The 18,986-nt window shown below is 38.6% G+C and overlaps 1 protein-coding gene across 1 annotated transcript in view; it reads left to right on the top strand.

Annotated features, from left to right (window-relative positions):
* Positions 1-18,487, top strand: part of LOC117303977 (E3 ubiquitin-protein ligase RNF181-like) — a 37,785-nt gene extending 19,298 nt beyond the window's left edge. Inside the window, exons 2-5 of the mRNA XM_033788446.1 lie at positions 10,540-10,584; positions 11,097-11,188; positions 12,101-12,285; positions 17,682-18,487. Coding sequence (XP_033644337.1) covers positions 10,540-10,584; positions 11,097-11,188; positions 12,101-12,285; positions 17,682-17,741 — 382 coding nt within the window. The 3' untranslated portion in view covers positions 17,742-18,487. The remainder of the gene's footprint in view (positions 1-10,539; positions 10,585-11,096; positions 11,189-12,100; positions 12,286-17,681) is intronic.
* The last annotated feature ends 499 nt before the right edge of the window (positions 18,488-18,986 follow it).

The following is an 18,986-nucleotide window of genomic DNA, read 5'->3' as shown; positions in this document are numbered from 1 at the left end:
TCAAGTCGTTTTCAACAAACATTTCTCTTCCGGTTAGTTAGTCTCCAGTCGTCATTATGCATAAGTTCCTATGCTTATGCCCTCAACCACAAAAGCTATTTTGACAATCTACATCATATGAAAGGGCTTTACGTACATAGTCTGTTTTCAAGGCGTTTTCAACAAACATTCCTATTAGTTAGTCTCTTCTCCAGTCGTCATTATGCATAAGTTCCTATGCCCTCAACCACAAAAGCTATTTTGACAATCTACATCATATGAAAGGGCTTTACGTACGTAGTCTGTTTTCAAGGCGTTTTCAACAAACATTTCCTTTCCGGTTAGTTAGTCTCTTCTCCAGTTCTCCACAAAAGCGGTTTTGACAATCTACATCATATGAAAGGGCTTTACGTAGGTATGTAGTGCCTTTAGAATGCTTTGAATGCTTTGAAAAAGGCGTTAACTAATGGCTTTTAGGCTGAAATGCACACATTAATGCTTGTGTATAGTCGCGTTCAAGGCGTTTTCATAAATACATTTCCCTCTTTTAATAAGTTAGTCTCTTCCACAGTCGTCAATATTTAATAAGTTCATATTTCCTCAACCACAAAAGCTATTTTGTCAATCTTTACATCATACGAAAGAGCTTTACGTACTTCATAAAAATGGAGATGTTGGTGACCTTCTCTTGACCTTTTGACTTGTCTTAAGCAAGGCTATGAAATGAACAATTTGCTAGGTGCGCCCAGTAAGCACAAAATCGACCGTTAAGCAGCTCTATGAAGTTGGGCCCTGCTCTAGCAGCGGTAAGAGATCTGCTCCAGCAGTGCAAACCTTGTAGGATCAAATCCCACCAATTTTATAAAACACATTGTGTTAGGATTAAAGGGGTTAAGTTTTGATTTAAAAAAAATAGATATGTACACCGAACAAGTGTTTGTAAATATACAACCACTACATGTAAAGTTTTTCTTTATACATCTTTTTCGAAAGAGCCATATACCTGGAGATACTCGTGTAGTGGTTAAGAAATGTCAGTTTTAGATGTTGTAGGCAACCATTATAGAGGGAAACCCCAAACAATCACGTAGGGTCTGAACAATCAATCCACACGATTCAAGCCTTCGTCCCTAGATTTTAACTGGGGTGCACTAAAAGTTCACGTGCTAAAATTTTCACCTAGTTTGTATTTGTGAATTATTCGTGTTTGGAGCATTATCAAGGGTTCCAACAGCCGGTGTGGGCGTTTTTTATTGTCATTTATGAGCTAGCAACTATTAGTGCAACTTTTGACATTACAAATAATATTAGCTCCCCGTTTAACTGTTTACATCTGTTTCAATAAATACACAAGTCATTAATAAAAACTTAATAAGTTTTTTTTAATGACTTGTATATTTATGAAAACAGATGTAAACAGTTAAGTGGGGAGCTAATAGTTGCTAGCTCATAAATGACAATAAAAAAACGTCCACACCGGCTGTTGGAACCTTAACAATGCTCCAAACATGAGTAATTTATAAATACAAACTAAGGTGAACATTTTAATAATATTATCTGCGCAATTATATCAATCTGAAAAGTACAAATCAGTACTTGTAGTAAGTGGAATAATTATGTCAAACAGCAGTGCAAGATGAAATTTGAATTAACTCCAGTTTGTAGAACGGAGACCTAATTATAATTTTCATTAATTTTTTTTAGCATGAATACATTAAATGTCAGGTCAGGCGTTTAGTAAAAACAAATTCCTACGATATTGGCCAAGAGCTAAGCTATTTCTTTATTCCTTACGTTTCCTGACATTTTGTTCAAAGATCATTTCGACAAGCGTAATTACACCGACCGAATTCAAAGGTTAAGGAGTCTCGAAACGGCCTGAATTGTGCACCACTGCATGAAAACGGCTTTGATCTGTACCCATCATTTTTCATCTTTTGGCATCGGCTCGGAAATGCGCCCAACGTTTCCCATACTTTTTGGAAGCGTCTTGGATAAGCACGGACCGTACCACTTCTCAATGCTTACTTTATTGTACAATGCCTGGAAAATTGCTAGAATCATATGAAAGGGCCTCACGTATTCCACAAAAATGGGTATGTTGGTGACCTTCTCTTGACTTTTTGACCTTTTTAAACTGTAAGAAGAGCCTGTAAAATTCTTTGAAAAGGCAGTATTTAAAGGCTTTTAGGTTGAAATGTACACTTTTTGATGCTTTTTCCATAAAATTATTACACATCGAGAAAACTGTTTGGTTTTGATTTCTTTGTAATTTGACGAGCTATTAACAATACTTGTTTCATTTATTCAAACACTGACCCAAAAATAGGCGTACACCTAGTGTTTGTTTCTACAAACACTATATCTATTTAATTTTTTTTTGTTTTTTCTTCTCCTATAAATAGCTTCGTTTTTAGTCTATTTTCAAGGCGTTTTCAACTAACATTTATTTTCCGGTTAGTTAGTCTCTTCTTCAGTCGTCATTATGCATATGGCTCCAACCACAAAAGCTATTTTGACAATCTACATCATATGAAAGGGCTTTACGTACGTAGTCTGTTTTCAAGGCGTTTTCAACAAACATTTCCCTTCCGGTTAGTTAGTCTCTTTTCCAGTCGTCATTATTCATCAGTTCACATTTCCTCGACCACAAAAGCTATTTTGACAATCTATACATCATATGAAAGGGCCTCACGTACTTCACAAAAATGGGTATGTTGGTGACCTTATCTTGACCTTTTGACCTTTTTACACCGGAAGTGCCTGTAAAATGCTTTGAAAGGGCATTATTTAAAGGCTTTTAGGTTGAAATGTACACTTTTTGATGCTTTACCATAAAGTTATTACACATCGAGAAAACTGTTTGGTTTTGATTTCTTTGCAATTTGACGAGCTATCAACAACACTTTTTTTCATTGATTCAAACAGTGACCCAACAATAGCCGAACACCTGGTGTTTGTTTGTACAAACACTATATCTAGTTTTTTTAGGTGTTTGGGCAAAAGCCCGAACAACTCATTGATTTTGTTTGGTTTTTTTTTTTTTAGGTGTTCGGGCAATAGCCCGAACAACTCATTGATTTTGTTCGTTTTTTTTTTTTTTTTAGGTGTTCGGGCAACAGCCCGAACAACTCATTGATTTTGTTCGTTTTTTTTGGTTTTTCTTATTCTTCTCGCTGTCGATTGTCCGCAAGAAAAAGCATAGATGCGAAGCTTGCATTAAGTTGAAACTTTGCACACAGGTAGACAATAACCAGTAGATTATACTAAAGTTCTTACGTCACGATGACGTCATCAGTTGACGAGTTACACTCATTCAAAGTTTATTATTTCAAAAAATCATAACTTTTGATCTGCATGAAGGATTTTTACAATCAATACATCATCGGAAAGGGCATTAAAAACTCCGTAAACACCTCACAGACATGACCCCATTTTGATCTTGTCTTCCGGTTCAAAATCGATGTTGAAAATTTCAAAATTCATGTATAAAGACTACAAAATTCCCCCATTGATTGCGCGTAAAGATTTTACAATTACATGTACATGTACTTTGTCACCACGTGTAAGCATGCGGTGCATTGCGGTCACCACGTGTAAGTATGCGGTATTATTTCAAAAAATCATAACTTTTGATCTGCATGACGGATTTTGACAATCAATACATCATCGGAAAGGGCATTAAAAACTCCGTAAACACCTCACAGACATGACCCCATTTTGATCTTGTCTTCTGGTTCAAAATCGATGTTGAAAAATCTAAAATTCACGTATAAAGCACTACAAAATTCCCCCATTGATTGCGCGTAAAGATTTTACAATTACATGTACATGTCTTTTGTCACCACGTGTAAGCATGCGGTGCATTGCGGTGCATTGCGGTCACCACGTGTAAGTATGCGGTGCATTGATGAGCATAGTCACGCTCTGCACCACGTGTTGATCGTTTTAGTCTGCGTACCATACTGCGTTGATAACACCTGTCACTAAAGTTAAGCAAAATCGAGCCCAGTCAGTATTTGGATGGGAGACCACTTGGCGACCAAAATTTGTACGATTTATTTTTGTATTTAATTTTTTTTTCTCCTATAAATAGCTTCGCTTTAGTCTGTTTTCAAGGCGTTTTCAACAAAGATTTTCCTCCTAGTTAGTCTCTTCTCCAGTCGTCATTATGCATAAGCTCCCATATCCTCAACCACACAAGCTATTTAGACAATCTATACATCATATGAAAGGGCTTTACGTACGTAGTCTGTTTTCAAGGTGTTTTCAACAAACATTTCCTTTTCGGTTAGTTAGTCTCTTCTCCAGTCGTCATTATGCATAAGTTCCTATGTCCTCAACCACACAAGCTATTTTGACAATCTATACATCATATGAAAGGGCTTTACGTACGTAGTCTGTTTTCAGATGTTTTCAACAAACATTTCCTATTCGGTTAGTTAGTCTCTTCTCCAGTCGTCATTATGCATAAGTTCCTATGTCCTCAACCACACAAGCTATTTTGACAATCTATACATCATATGAAAGGGCTTTACGTACGTAGTCTGTTTTCAAGGCGTTTTCAACAAAGATTTTCCTCCTAGTTAGTCTCTTCTCCAGTCGTCATTATCATAAGCTACCATATCCTCAACCACACAAGCTATTTTGACAATCTATACATCATATGAAAGGGCTTTACGTACGTAGTCTGTTTTCAAGGCGTTTTCAACAAAGATTTTCCTCCTAGTTAGGCTCTTCTCCAGTCGCCATTATTCATCAGTTCACGTTTCCTCAACCACAAAAGCTATTTTGACAATCTATACATCATATGAAAGGGCCTCACGTATTCAAACACTGACCCAACAATAGCCGAACACCTAGTGTTTGTTTGAACAAACACTATATCTAGTTGTTTTTTTTTTTTGGTTTTTCTTATTCTTCTCGCTGTCGATTGTCCGCAAGAAAAAGCATAGATGCGAAGCTTGCATTAAGTTGAAACTTTGCACACAGGTAGACAATAACCAGTAGATGATATAAAAGTTCTTACGTCACGATGACGTCATCAGTTGACGAGATACACTCATTCAAAGTTTATTATTTCAAAAAATCATAACTTTTGATCTGCATGAAGGATTTTTACAATCAATACATCATCGGAAAGGGCATTAAAAACTCCGTAAACACCTCACAGACATGACCCCATTTTGATCTTGTCTTCCGGTTCAAAATCGAGGTTGAAAATTTCAAAATTCATGTACACTGTATAAAGACTACAAAATTCCCCCATTGATTGCGCGTAAAGATTTTACAATTACATGTACATGTACTTTGTCACCTCGTGTAAGCATGCGGTGCATTGCGGTCACCACGTGTAAGTATGCGGTGCATTGATGAGCATAGTCACGCTCTGCACCACGTGTTGATCGTTTTAGTCTGCGTACCATACTGCGTTGATAACACCTGTCACTAAAGTTAAGCAAAATCGAGCCCAGTCAGTATTTGGATGGGAGACCACTTGGCGACCAAAATTTGTACGATTTATTTTTGTATTTAATTTTTTTTTCTCCTATAAATAGCTTCGCTTTAGTCTGTTTTCAAGGCGTTTTCAACAAAGATTTTCCTCCTAGTTAGTCTCTTCTCCAGTCGTCATTATGCATAAGCTCCCATATCCTCAACCACACAAGCTATTTTGACAATCTATACATCATATGAAAGGGCTTTACGTACGTAGTCTGTTTTGAAGGTGTTTTCAACAAACATTTCCTTTTCGGTTAGTTAGTCTCTTCTCCAGTCGTCATTATGCATAAGTTCCTATGTCCTCAACCACACAAGCTATTTTGACAATCTATACATCATATGAAAGGGCTTTACGTACGTAGTCTGTTTTCAGATGTTTTCAACAAACATTTCCTATTCGGTTAGTTAGTCTCTTCTCCAGTCGTCATTATGCATAAGTTCCTATGTCCTCAACCACAAAAGCTATTTTGACAATCTATACATCATATGAAAGGGCCTCACGTACTTCAAATAAATTGGTATGTTGGTGACCTTCTCTTGACCTTTTGACCTTTTTAAACCGGAAGTGCCTGTAAAAGGCTTTGAAAAGGCATTATTTAAAGGCTTTAAGGTTGAAATGTACACTTTTTGATGCTTTACCATAAAATTATTTCACATCGAGAAAACTGTTTGGTTTTGATTTCTTTGCAGTTTGACGAGCTATTAACAACACTTTTTCATTGATTCAAACACTGACCCAACAATAGCCGAACACCTAGTGTTTGTTTGTACAAACACTATATCTAGTTTTTTTTTTTTTTTTTTTTCCTCCTTGCCGCCAAAACTATTGAAATTGCATTCTTTATTAAGATTCTTTTTGTTAAACTAAAAAAGTATCAGAAATCAGACCATTAAAAAGTACGAGATCGTAACCGTGGATCATTCTGTTCTACTTCACACCATCCTCCATGTTTACACACATGATGTACACACGTTGTTAACATGGTTAAGCGAATGGCATTATTCGCGGCACGTTTTTAACATTTTTTGTTCACCCAAATTGCATTTTCTCCCTCTCTTTTACCAACAATAATACACAAACTAGCTTACCTATGATCTATAAGAACACATACAATGTTTTTTTCATCTCGGAAAGGTCTAAAATAAAACCGTAAACTGTCAACATTCTGTCGCCAAAACGAAAACAAAATGGCTGGCATTTTGTTTGTGGATGGAGAACGGTCACGTCCATAGACTTGTTCCCAAGTCTTTGATCATGCTGAAACAGCGCCCTCTTGTGGATACACTCCTGTCATTAGCCTACAATGTGGCTGATGCAGAGAATCAACTGTAGTTTTAGACTTGGAATCAAGTCTATCACATCATGTGCATTGATACTGCAGTCACAGTGCAACCTTTCTACCCTGACTACATGTTTTTGTTTCATCGAACAGCAGTATACAAAATAATCCACATTACAATTATAATTAAAAAAAAATTAAAGTATTTTTTTGAAATTTGTCAGTTCAAATGAACATTTTACGAAGTCAGCAGTGCAACTTATCTCAAATTGATTTTTATAAGTGTGTCCCTGGGTATTAAACAACCTTTTATCTAATTAAAAAAACATGAAACGGAATTTTTGTGCCTGAAACGGAATTCATGTTTTTGCCAGACGGAATTTGCACTTTTGTGAAACGGAAAATCAGTGGCCCTAAATATACATAGCTTTCTTACGGTCACCGACTAGCACAAGTCTAAACTTCTTCCCAAAATTTGACAAGCCTGAGCATGGTGCATCGTGGACTGGGTTCATTTCAGGCGACGAGCGTGGACGACGAAAATAGACCGCCCGGGATTTGGAATTATTTACGGGTAGAGTCACCTTGTTCGCGCCGGGGACCATTTGCCTAAACTAATTCCAGTATTTCGCGTTACGTTCGGAAATTAGACCATGACAAACAAAAACTCTTTGACAGGAATACAAAAGCAGAGATTTTATTATGCTGACGTTTCTCTGGTAGTTGAGTGGCTCAGTTTTATAGAGCTGCTTATAATAAACAGGCAAAACATTTTGCTTTACAAAATTGCAGAAATTGAGCAGAATACCTGGATTCACAACTTGAACATGAGGCATGGTTAAGCTGCTTTTTGTGTTTAAAAAGCTATTATGTAGTTTGGTCCTGGGCCAATGGCTTTTAAAGGAAAGAATCACAGCGCTTACGTAATCAGGGAACTGTGCTTACGCTAAGCGTATTTTACAGCTTAGCAGGGAATGTGTTCTTCACGTCACAATTCGCATCAAACAATTTGCTACAGTTGACTAATTGTGCTCAACTCCTGCGAAACTTTCACTGCGAAAACAGTGACTAAAAAATTTTATTTGCATTCGCACGAAAAACCGTGCTTTACTTGTGACAAAAGTAGGCAGGGGCGACTAGTGTGCTTTAGTGTTAAAGCCGCGACTACAAATTATTATTTGAGTCGCGACTACTGTTTTTATCTCTATTCAGTTATAATCGTGTCCACACATCGACTACAAAATTTGTCCCGACTACCTGTTTGGTGAACCAGTTGTGTTGCTTACTACTATTCGCAACGTAATTAATATTGCCCTTGTGACAAAGCGGCACAAATCTTGAGAATCTGTACTTTATCTCGACAAGTGTCATAGTTAGGTTTGAATTGCGACTAGTCGAGTAGTAAATTTCACTAGTCACACCCATTCGCAACATAATTAAAAATTTGTCCCGACTACCTGTTTGGTGAACCAGTTGTGTTGCTTACTACTATTCGCAACATAATTTATATTGCCCTTGCGGCATAGCGGCACAAATCTTGAGAATCCGTACTTTATCTCGACAAGTGTCGTTGTTAGGTTTGAAGTGCGCCTAGTCGAGTAGTAAATTTCACTAGTCACACCCATTCGCAACATAATTTATATTGCCCTTGCGGCACATAGCGGTACAAATCTTGAGAATCCGTATTTTATCTCGACAAGTGTCGTAGTCAGGTTTGAGGTGCGACTAGTCGAGTAGTAAAATTCACTAGTCACCCATTCGCAACATAATTAATATTGCCTTTGCGGCACATAGCGGCACAAATCTTGAGAATCTGTATTTTATCTCGACAAGTGTCGTAGTTAGGTTTGAGGTTCGACTAGTCGAGTCATTATGGGAACTTGCTTAATGAAAAAAATTCAGTGCTCTGCAGAAGCATTGAATTCTGCGCTTACGTCAAGCAAAATGGACTGCTTATAGCATGGATTTCTTTTGTTTGTGTGCTTCCAAGTTCGCACATTATTTTCCAAGCTTGCACATCACAGTAAAGCGGAAAATGGTGATCGTAAGCGCAGACTTTGGTGGTCATGAGAACCATGTAATTTTGCCCTGTAAGTAGGTTTGGTAAGGCCTACACTTCAAACATTTAAAGTCAAAAAAGATTGTTAGTACATGAGGGGAAATCTTGTGAAACTGGTCCAATTTGACTCTGCTTCACTGCGTAAGCAAAGAATTGACACATCAGAAGCGCGGATATTATCGCTTACTTAAAGCATATTTCACAGCTTAGCAGGGATATTTTTGCTTGTGCGTGGGGAAATTTATCATATGTAATCTTTGCTTTGAACTAATTGTACAGATATTTCAGCGCCTGCACAGTAAGTGGAGAATGGTGGTATAATAAATGGGCAGAGTTTGGTTGAAGCAGACAGAGCCATAAAACTGGGCCGTGTTCTATAGGGGAAATTATAGCTTGACATTTTGTGACAGTTTTGGTCTCTGCAACGTACACATACAAATACAGAGTCAGATACAGACGTTACGGTGCAGAAATCGTGCAATTGAAATGTCTCATAAAGCGCCCCCTATCGGCAGGAGTAGGAAAATAAAGGAGTATCCTACAAATTAATTATGTGTTTTTAAACACGTAAAATAATATCAAATGGAAGCTTTAGGATGTTTAGCTTAATTCCTATCATAAAACATATTAAAATTATTTATTAATTAACCACCAGTGACCCTCATATGCATATTAATTAGGAAATCTTTGCAGCATCGTATCTCAAGAACTTCACGGCCGACTTTTCAACTGTTTGTTTTTAAAGACTCCTTGGGGGTTGGAGATTAATTTGAAAAAACTGTGACCTGAAGTTGACCTCTACTTCCGCGTCAACCGGAAGTGTCACCATATCTCAAGAACTATACAGCAGATTTTCAAAATATTTTCAGTTATAAACTCCTTAGGCATAAAATATTAACTTTAAAAAAACGTGACCTCAAGTTGACCCCTACTTCCTGGTCAACCGGAAGTGGGACCATATCTCAAGAACTATACAACAGATTCAAGATTAGTTTGAAACAACTTTGACCCCATGTTGACCTTTACTTCCGGGTCAACCGGAAGTGAACCCATATCTAAAAAAGTACAAAGCTAATGTTCAAACTTCAGTTGTAGACTCTTAGGCAATAAATATTAGCTTTGGAAAACTGTGACCCCAAGTTGACCTCTACTTCTGGGTCAACCGGAAGTGGGACTATATATCAAGATCTACACAACCGATTTTATAGACTCCTTGGCATTGAAGATTAAACTTTGGCAGCTGTGGGCCCATGTTGACCTTTACTTACGGGTCAACCGGGAAGTAAAACCTTATAACAAGAGCTACACAACTTTTTTGAAACCTTTTTTTCAGTTATATATTCCTTGGGCAATGAAGCACATAATCCAAGCAAAACAACAAGGAACAGCTTCGTGTTTGTTCACAAACACTTAATGTCTAGTTATTATTATTATTATTATTATTATTATTATTATTATTATTATTATTATTATTATTATTTATTTGACCACTACCAATAGTGTCCAGAGTCTTTAAATAGAAAAACAACAACTAAGTTACATTTTGAAAAGTTGTTGCAATGATTGTAACACTCCATCCTCGCGCCGGTCATAGAGGATGGAATGTTAGTTACGATCATCGCAACGTGGTCTAAGCCTAAGAGTATTTTTACAATATGGCTATGTTTTCTCATATAAATTCTCCCCATTGATCAATTTCTAAAATGATCCCTTTCTCAACAGGTTACTACTAAATGATGTCCGATCTTTTGCCGCCAGCTTTGAAGGGTAAGTTTTCATTCAAGGGTTTTGATAGCTTTTGTACATTTTTGCCATGTCATGAATCCCTACTCACTGTGAATGAAATTGCATGCAAATTTACCTGTAGAAGTAATGTATTTTCAATAGTTGTTAAGTTTTTGAGAACAAAATTGAAAATCACAGAGCGCTGTTTTTGGGAAGGTTGGCGTTATCTGTTGTACATGCTAAAATAATTTTTGTCTCACTAAGACAAACAATCATTTATGTGACATTTTTCTACTTATTTCTGAAAAACTTGAGCACCTCAGCAAGTAAGTTTGTCAGGGAAACTTTTAACCAAGATAATCTCCAAAATGTTTAAGGCTATTATAAATCTGTGGACATTGTGTTTTGTGTCATACAAAAAGTACCCAAACCCTTTAAGTTGTCAGAAATGCAATGTAAAGTGCTTGTAAATGTTTGCAATTTTCAACTATAACTTGGTTGCCAGTTGAAGAGGATCAACAGTTGTTTATTCGTTTTCGTTCTTTTTTGTTTAGATTTGATTTTTGGGGCGAGGAGAGAAAAGGTCCTCCAGCCTCTAAGGATGTGATTGCAAAGTTACAAGAAAAAGTTGTCGGTGTAAATGAAGGTAAGTCGAAAAGTGTCACTTCTTCCTCATTAATGTACATTCTTGATCCTTTAATCATACTTATGGCGTGTAGTAGATGAGTGGTCTAGTGCAACGGATCCAAGCTCTGGTTGTCAGCAGCAGAGTGTGGGTTCGAATCCTACTCATGACACTTGTGCCCTTGAGTAAGGCACTTAACCTTAAAGGAACACGTTGCCTTGGATCAGTCAGGTTGGACTTCGAAAAGCGTTTGAAACCGTTTGTTATGAAATGCAAATGGTTAAATAGTTAGTTTAGAAGTAGAATATAATGATCCACACACACATGCCTCGAAATTGCACGGTTTTCGTTTTACGTCGCGCAGAAACATGGTGGGCCATTTTGTGGAGTCAAAGTTTTGACCCCAAAAATTGCGGACCGTGTTAGTTCGCGACGTAAAAGGAAAACCGTGTAATTTCTAGTGAAACTTGTGTTCCACTTTTAAAATATCTTTCTAACAATATGCATTTCATAACAAACGATTTTAAACGCCATTCAAAGACCAACTCGACCGATCCAAGGCCCTGGTTCCTTTAATTGCTGTTTAAAATGGAGGGATGGTATTTCATTCTGCTCTACCAGCCATGCCCGTACCTATGCCTGCATCCTTACAGACTGTGAAGGGGTAACCCTGTTTCAGCCCTAGGAGTAGGTGGCACCGTGCCCCTGGTGACAGTTGATTTGGGTCGCTAGCCCAAGTCAGTTAAGTGTCAGCTCACACCTTGAAGTGGCAGTCTAGCATTTTGATGTATGGCATCTCACACGACGATTGACTTGCGTGTCGGACTTACAACGTGTATTATGAAATGAATTGTGGAACTCGTCGCAGCCGCGACACATTGCGTTCTATTGAAATTTGAAAACTTATTGACTTTTTTTTTCTTTTTTCCACAGATTCCAGATGTCCAATTTGTCTAGTTGAATACAGCGCCGGTGAAAAATGCAAACAGCTTCCCTGCAAACACGACTTCCATCCGACCTGCATCTTGCCGTGGCTTGGACAAACCAACACATGTCCCGTCTGTCGACACGAACTGCCAACTGACGATGAAGGTTATGAAGAATATAGGAGAGAAAAGGTGAGATATTTTCTACGAATAATGAAGCGCTTTTCATGCCTGAAGGCGTCCCAAAGCTCTTTACATTATTTCCCCTGGACACTGGGCCTTAATTCACTCCTTAAACCATCTCAGCTCCCTGGTGGGGAATATGCAGCCTGTGCAACATTGATATGCACTACTCGGCTAAATCAATCACAAGAACCATCTCTGCCCTAATATAGGTACCCATTTCCCCCTGGGTGGAGAGAAGCATGTAGTTAAGTGTCTTGCTCAGGAACACAAGTTCCGTGTCTTCGAACCCACACTCTGCTGAACAGAACAGTTCTGTGTTCTTGTCCGCTCAGCCACGACACCATACAACACACTTCTGTTATGGCCTAGCTGTTTTTCTGATCAGCAGAGTGTTGGTTTGAGTCCTGGTCGTGACACGTGTTTTCTTAAGCAAGACACTTAACTATGATGCTTCATCCTTCGAATGTAACGTAAAGCCGTTGACCCGTGTGTTGTGTAACGCAGGTTAAAGCACCTAGTGCATTTTATCCAAAAGAGAAGGGGTTCGCCTTGGTGATCCTGGTTTGCATATTTTGCCACATCACCTTGTAAAGCTTTAATGTTGCTATGTAAAAGGAGTAGATCTCATAATTCAAACAAAGTCCCACATACTGTATGTTAAAGCGCCTTGAACATCACTGAGTGACGAATATATGCGCTATATAAGAATAGTATAATATCAAACACAACAAATGCGACCAACGCCCCTTCCGAAGTGTTTTGCTTAAGGACACAGGTGGCACGACTGACCGGACAAGTCTGTTGGCTTTGTGTTCACAGGTGGCACGACTGACTGGACAAGTCTGTTGGCGTTGTGTTTTTCAATTGAACAATTGTGCTACACTGTGTAGTAACACCTTCCTTGAACACAAGTTGAACATGAGCAAGTTGTGTTCAACCAATTGTACTTCACTGTGTAGTAACACCTTCCTTGAACACAAGTTGAACATGAGCAAGTTGTGTTCAACCAAGTGTTGAATTTTATCCCGAATCTGATAAATAATTGGGGACTCTTGGCAACACTAGGTGGCAGCAGACTTTACCTGATAATTTCCATGGCTTTCAGAAACATGCGTATGCTATCTAGAGTTATATAAAAGAACAAGAGGGTGTACTGGTCTAGATATGTGGCCCGGTGTGCTGCCATTTTGTAAGTTGAAAAAAACCCAGCACTGCATAGCGTTATCATAACACACACACTAACTTGATATTCAAGGCACGTACAACGCTCTTACAAAATGGCGCATGGGTCTCCTTGTGGTCTCGTCACATTTGTGCATGCAGCATCACCAGTGCGCCCTCTAGTTCTTAAAAATAACTCTATAGATGGCGCATGCTCAGATCTATGTAAACAATGGAGATTTACAACGTACCTGTTATGTCTGCTGCCACCTAGCGTTCCAAAGTCTCACATGACCTTTCCACTCTATTGACTACTGGGGTATAGCCTACTTGGTCGAACGCATAAGAACAGCAAGCGATGAATTTTGATTATCAACTGATACATGTTGTTCTGCATAATTCAAAGGAAATTGCTCATCGATCTTTGTTGTAATGGGTTACACCAATACCCTTATGTACTGAAGACATACTTTAAAGGCACTGGACACTATTAGTTATTACTCAAAATAATTGTTAGCATAAAAACTTACTTGGTAACGAGCAATGAAGCTGTTGATAGTATCAAACACTGTGAGAAACGGCCCCCTCTGAAGTAATGTTGTTTTTTGAGAAAGAGGTTATTTCTCACTCAATTAATAAACGACTTCAGGCCTGATCGCATTTTATTAGGTGTCTTAAAGCATACAAATTTGTGCGACAAGGGTGTTTTTTCTTTCATTACTTTCTTGCATCTTTAATGATCAATTGATGTTTTCACAGATGCATATGTTGGGATACACCAAGTGTGAGTACTGGTCTTTGACAGACCAATTGCGTTCAGTGCCTTTAAATCCATCAGACTCAAACTGCGTACATTTGCCAAACTTGCTTTAGACGTACTTGGCAGCCCCTAATATTTAAGGTTCATCCTATCATCTGCTGAGACACTTTGATCTCTTTGTGCTTGCAGGCTCATCCTTGCGACAAGGTTTTAGCCAGGATTTGGTGTAAAGGTGTCCAAATTTGCTGGATTGGAATTCATAAAAACTGGATGTCTTATATGCTTAGCGTCCAAACTGTGTACTTACAACACATTAAAATGTAAATGACAGAAAAAAACAGGATTTGAAACTTTGCATGGTGGAAGTATGACTATAAGGGAGGTTTGCAGAAACACCATGTGAATATCTCATTTTTAGTAGTGTTGGTTTTGAAAAGAACCTGTGGTTAACAACTCACCACGGTTCTTTTCAGAACCAACACTACTCCAAATAGAGGTACTCACATTGTGTTACAGGCCTGTATGCTTTGAAAGGGCAAGGGCACCAAGGCATTTTTTCCTGGGTAAAAGGCACCCTATGCGCGTATGCTTGGCGCCAACGTGTTAGCTAGCGAGCCGTGCACGCCGTGTTAGCACGGCCAGTTGGGCTAAAAACACGGGCAAAAATTTGATGCACGGCTTGGGTGAAGCCGTGCTGTCTAATAATTTCAGTGAAAATTGCTGAACTTCTTTTATTCCTTTTTTGTTGTTGAACAGTTTAAAACAGCAGTGAGTAAAATTAGATTTGGTTTTACCAGATTTTCTTCTTCTTTTTGAATCAAAATTTCAACGACGCAACCATAAAACAGTCACTCGAAGTTGCCTCGAAAACGCTGACCACATTGCAACCACACAAAACACAACGCACAAACCACCCATTACACAACGCACGTGCAAATTACACAACGCAAGCGAGACACGTAGACTTCGTTTTAACAGTCAGTCGTCGTCATCGACCGTCATCAGCAGGCAGCATGAACTCCATGCACGCGTGGTATGATAGAGGCAAATTCACACGCGTTTTCGTTCAGATTATTTTAGGTACCAATCTCATCTCCACGATCCTTCAAACCATCGCGCTCTGGATTTTTCTACTATGACGTCAGTATCGGTAACTGAGTGACACGCGGCGCAGTGCACCTTTTACCGCATACATTCTGCAGTTGCACGGGGGCAAACATGACGATCTTTTTTCTTTCTAGAAATTCAAGGGCACATCGTTTGTTCGTTGTAGAGTTTGTTTGAAATATCGACACTTTTTGGGATTTCAATGTTTGCATCTCTTGGGTGTTAATGCAGTTGACAAAACAATGGTTATTTTCCGCTCGAAAGGTTCAAAAACTGGTTCATGTTTCTTTTCAAATCTAAAGTGGGTTTTGCTGTAGACCTCCCAAATTTATTTTTCAATGCAATTGCAAGTACGTTTTTTTGCTCAGTGGAACAACTTAAATGGCACTGTCTTTCGTAACTGTTTGTTCTTTATTCTCCGCAGACTGTTTACAAATTGCCTTTGACCCAGTTTCAACAAATAAACAACCTATAGGACTTGAGCGATATGAAACCTAAACAAATACTAAGGAAAATATTAATTACCATGATCAGTCAGTTTAAGTTAAGCAAATAATTATGGTACATGTAAATCACTCTTGACATTTTGATTGGTTGCAAATACTTGTGTGAATTTGTTTAAAATAAATACAAAAACTATTATCAGCTTCTTGACATAAGGCCTATAGTTCTGAAATCAAATGGACAAGAATGGATAGAAAATTAATAAATGATAACTCTTAATTTCTTCAATACCTCTTCATTTTTGTTTTAGTCTTAAAGCAAAAATTTGTATCAAGAGTAACACATGCCCAAAAATATTTTGTTGACAGCAAACTTGTACTGCATTAATTGTATCGCTTTTGAATCATTTCAGGCTAAATGGGTCCAAGCTCCATGGTCCAAGTAACTGCTTTGAACTGGCCTAATATTGACCCAGAAACATTTTATAGAGTTTAATAATGTATAGTGGACGTCGATCACCTTTACAATATCTGTGCTTTAAAGCCTCATTTTCGAGTTGAAAACAAAACAAAAATTAAATCAAAATAGTTTACTTGTAACAGAGAAATAGGTACCAGAAATGCATCAGAAACCACCAGAGAGGACCTACAGTAGCCAGAGCTTCCAGGGCCCTTAAGAGGGGGGGGGGGGGCAGACTTGGCGATGCACGCTCGTGTTGTGTGCTACGCACACAATGTTTTTATTTTTTAGTAGTGATTTTAGGTTGCACTCCCACTTTTTCAGTTTGCACTCCCACTTTCCAAATTCCTGGCTAAGACACTGCTTGGCGCGCATGGCAGAGTTGTGCAGAATGGCATTGGAGAGGTTCTGCTGTTCTTGTTCACATGAGCACCATGGGCGGAGCCTATTGGATTGGTGTATTGCTGTGGTGCTAGCCGTTTTGCTGCATGATGCCCCTTGCAAAGTTCCAATACAAACTTACATTTTCCTCATACATACATGTAGAAGGAAAACTGCTGTGCCCCCATTCAAGAGCGAAGTTCAAAGCCTGGATAAAGACTCTTCTTTTGATGTTAATATCACCAGCACCATATTGTCCCTTCAATCTCAAGATCCTGTCCTTCCTTCCCCTGTCTCTGCTTACCATGTTTCCTACTGCTCTAAGCCCACTCATCTGGACCGGGTGACTGCGCTTGTTGCTAATACAATCATCTCAACAGTCATTGCTTTCTGCTACTAGAGCTTCTTCCATTTTTTATGGCCACAGATCTTTTTCTTACGCCGCACCGTTTCTTTGGAATAGTCTTCCTGTGCATATTCGCCAAGCTAATACTTTACAATGTTTTAAGTCCTTGTTGAAAACTCATTTGTTGAAAGCTTCTTTTTTGTAATTTGCCTATTTGTATCTTGTATCTTTCTCTAATTGTTTATTTTATTGTTTCTTTAATGTGCTTAGAGGCTTTTGCATTATGTCTTATTATTATTATTATTATAATAAAAAGCGCCTTGACTAGGGTGTCGTGGCCAAGCGGATAAGAGCTCTGGTGTTTCTGGTGTTTCTGTTCAGCAGAGTTTGGGTTCGGGTCTCGGTTGTGACGCTTGTGTCCCTGACACGACACTTGTTGGCTCTCCACCTAGGGGTAAATGGGTACCTGTGAGGGCAGAGATGGTTCTTGTGATTGATTGATTTAGCTTAGTGCACTAAAGAATTTGGCTGCACAGGCTGTATACTCCCCAGGGAGCTGAGATGGTTTAATGAATGAATTAAATGGTCCAGTGACCAGGGTACTAATGTTTGAAGCACTTTGAGACGCCCTTCAGGTGTTTAAAGTTCTATTACCTAATGGTAGATAGACACGAGCGCTGGAATAAGACTAATTAACAAATACAACTTATTACTAATATTCTTGTTCTCTTTCTTGTCCTTCAGGCCAGAGCAAAACAGAGGGAGTTTGAAAGAGAATCTCTGCACAGCGCTATGTATTCATAATAGAAGAGTTTGAAGGTGTGGCTAGGAATGTTTTAATGTAGAGAAAGTGAACTAAAGGAGGAACATTGAGTTACATCGGTAGGTGATGTATCAAAAGTATTCTTCCAAAGTTCAGAGGGGGTGACAGGGTTTGCCCAAATCAGCACCTCAGCAAGTAATATTTTAAAGGAGCTTTCTACCATCATTATTTCAAACTGTGTGAGTTTAATGTAAATCTGTGGACATTGCGTTTTGTGTCCTACAAAAGTACCCGGACCCGTTTAATTTTGTGGTTTTTTTCTGGCATTCTTTAATTGCGAGCAATGTAAGGCAACTTTATTTTGTAGTCAGTGACTGTTCGAGTGATAAGATATCTAGAAGATCTTTGACCCTGTGACTTTTAAACGCCTTGCCGATCTCGAGTCCATCAGACAAATGTCAACTTTAAGGCCAGTATTCGCACTTAAAGGGAGGGTACCCCTTTGGTAATTACTCAAAAAAATAAATTGCCATAAAAACTTCCCTGGTAAGAAGCACACTTGCAGCTGTTGGTAATGTGTAACAATTTGGAAACAACTACCTTCAAAGGAATGTCAAAGAGGGATTCAAAATTAATATTTGAAATATTTCTCAGTCTTCAAGTTTGTTAGAAAAGAAAGTTAAAATCTCAGAGCAACGTTTCAGGAGAGTTACGTATACGTTGTCTCCTGAGACGAAAGTTATTTTCCTGACATTGTTTACTCATTTCTCAAAAACTACAACACCTCAGTAAGTTATACTTAAAGGAAGCTTTCTACCATCATTATCTTCAAACCATGCAAATGTAATGTAAATCTGTGGACATTGTGTTCTGTGTTATACAAAAAGTACCCAAACCTAAGAAATTACCAAAAGTATACACTGCCTTTAAGTCTGTCTCCGATAGCCCACTTCTTAAAGGCGTGTCTTACGACGCCATCTGGTTTATATTAGAGACCTTCTTTCATCACAGGATGTACTGATTGTCGCATCCTGGAGACTTTGTCCGTGACCTTTGCAAACACACGCTTTCTCCTGTTACACCGCTATAGAGCAAGGATGACGAACTCTAACGCAGTGGTGTTACTGTCCTTCACCCCTTCCTACAGAATAACTACCCCTCCACCCCCCCCCTCACCCCCTCCACCCCCCCCCCACACAGATCACACCACTTGAAGTGAAAAACATGTCTCTAATAGCTGACATTATTAGAATGTTGTTAAAGAAAGTTTGCTTGGAACACTTGTC

Source organism: Asterias rubens, chromosome 20, assembly GCF_902459465.1.
Source record: "Asterias rubens chromosome 20, eAstRub1.3, whole genome shotgun sequence".
Classification (NCBI taxonomy): domain Eukaryota; kingdom Metazoa; phylum Echinodermata; class Asteroidea; order Forcipulatida; family Asteriidae; genus Asterias; species Asterias rubens.
This window is presented reverse-complemented; position numbering and strand designations above follow the sequence as displayed.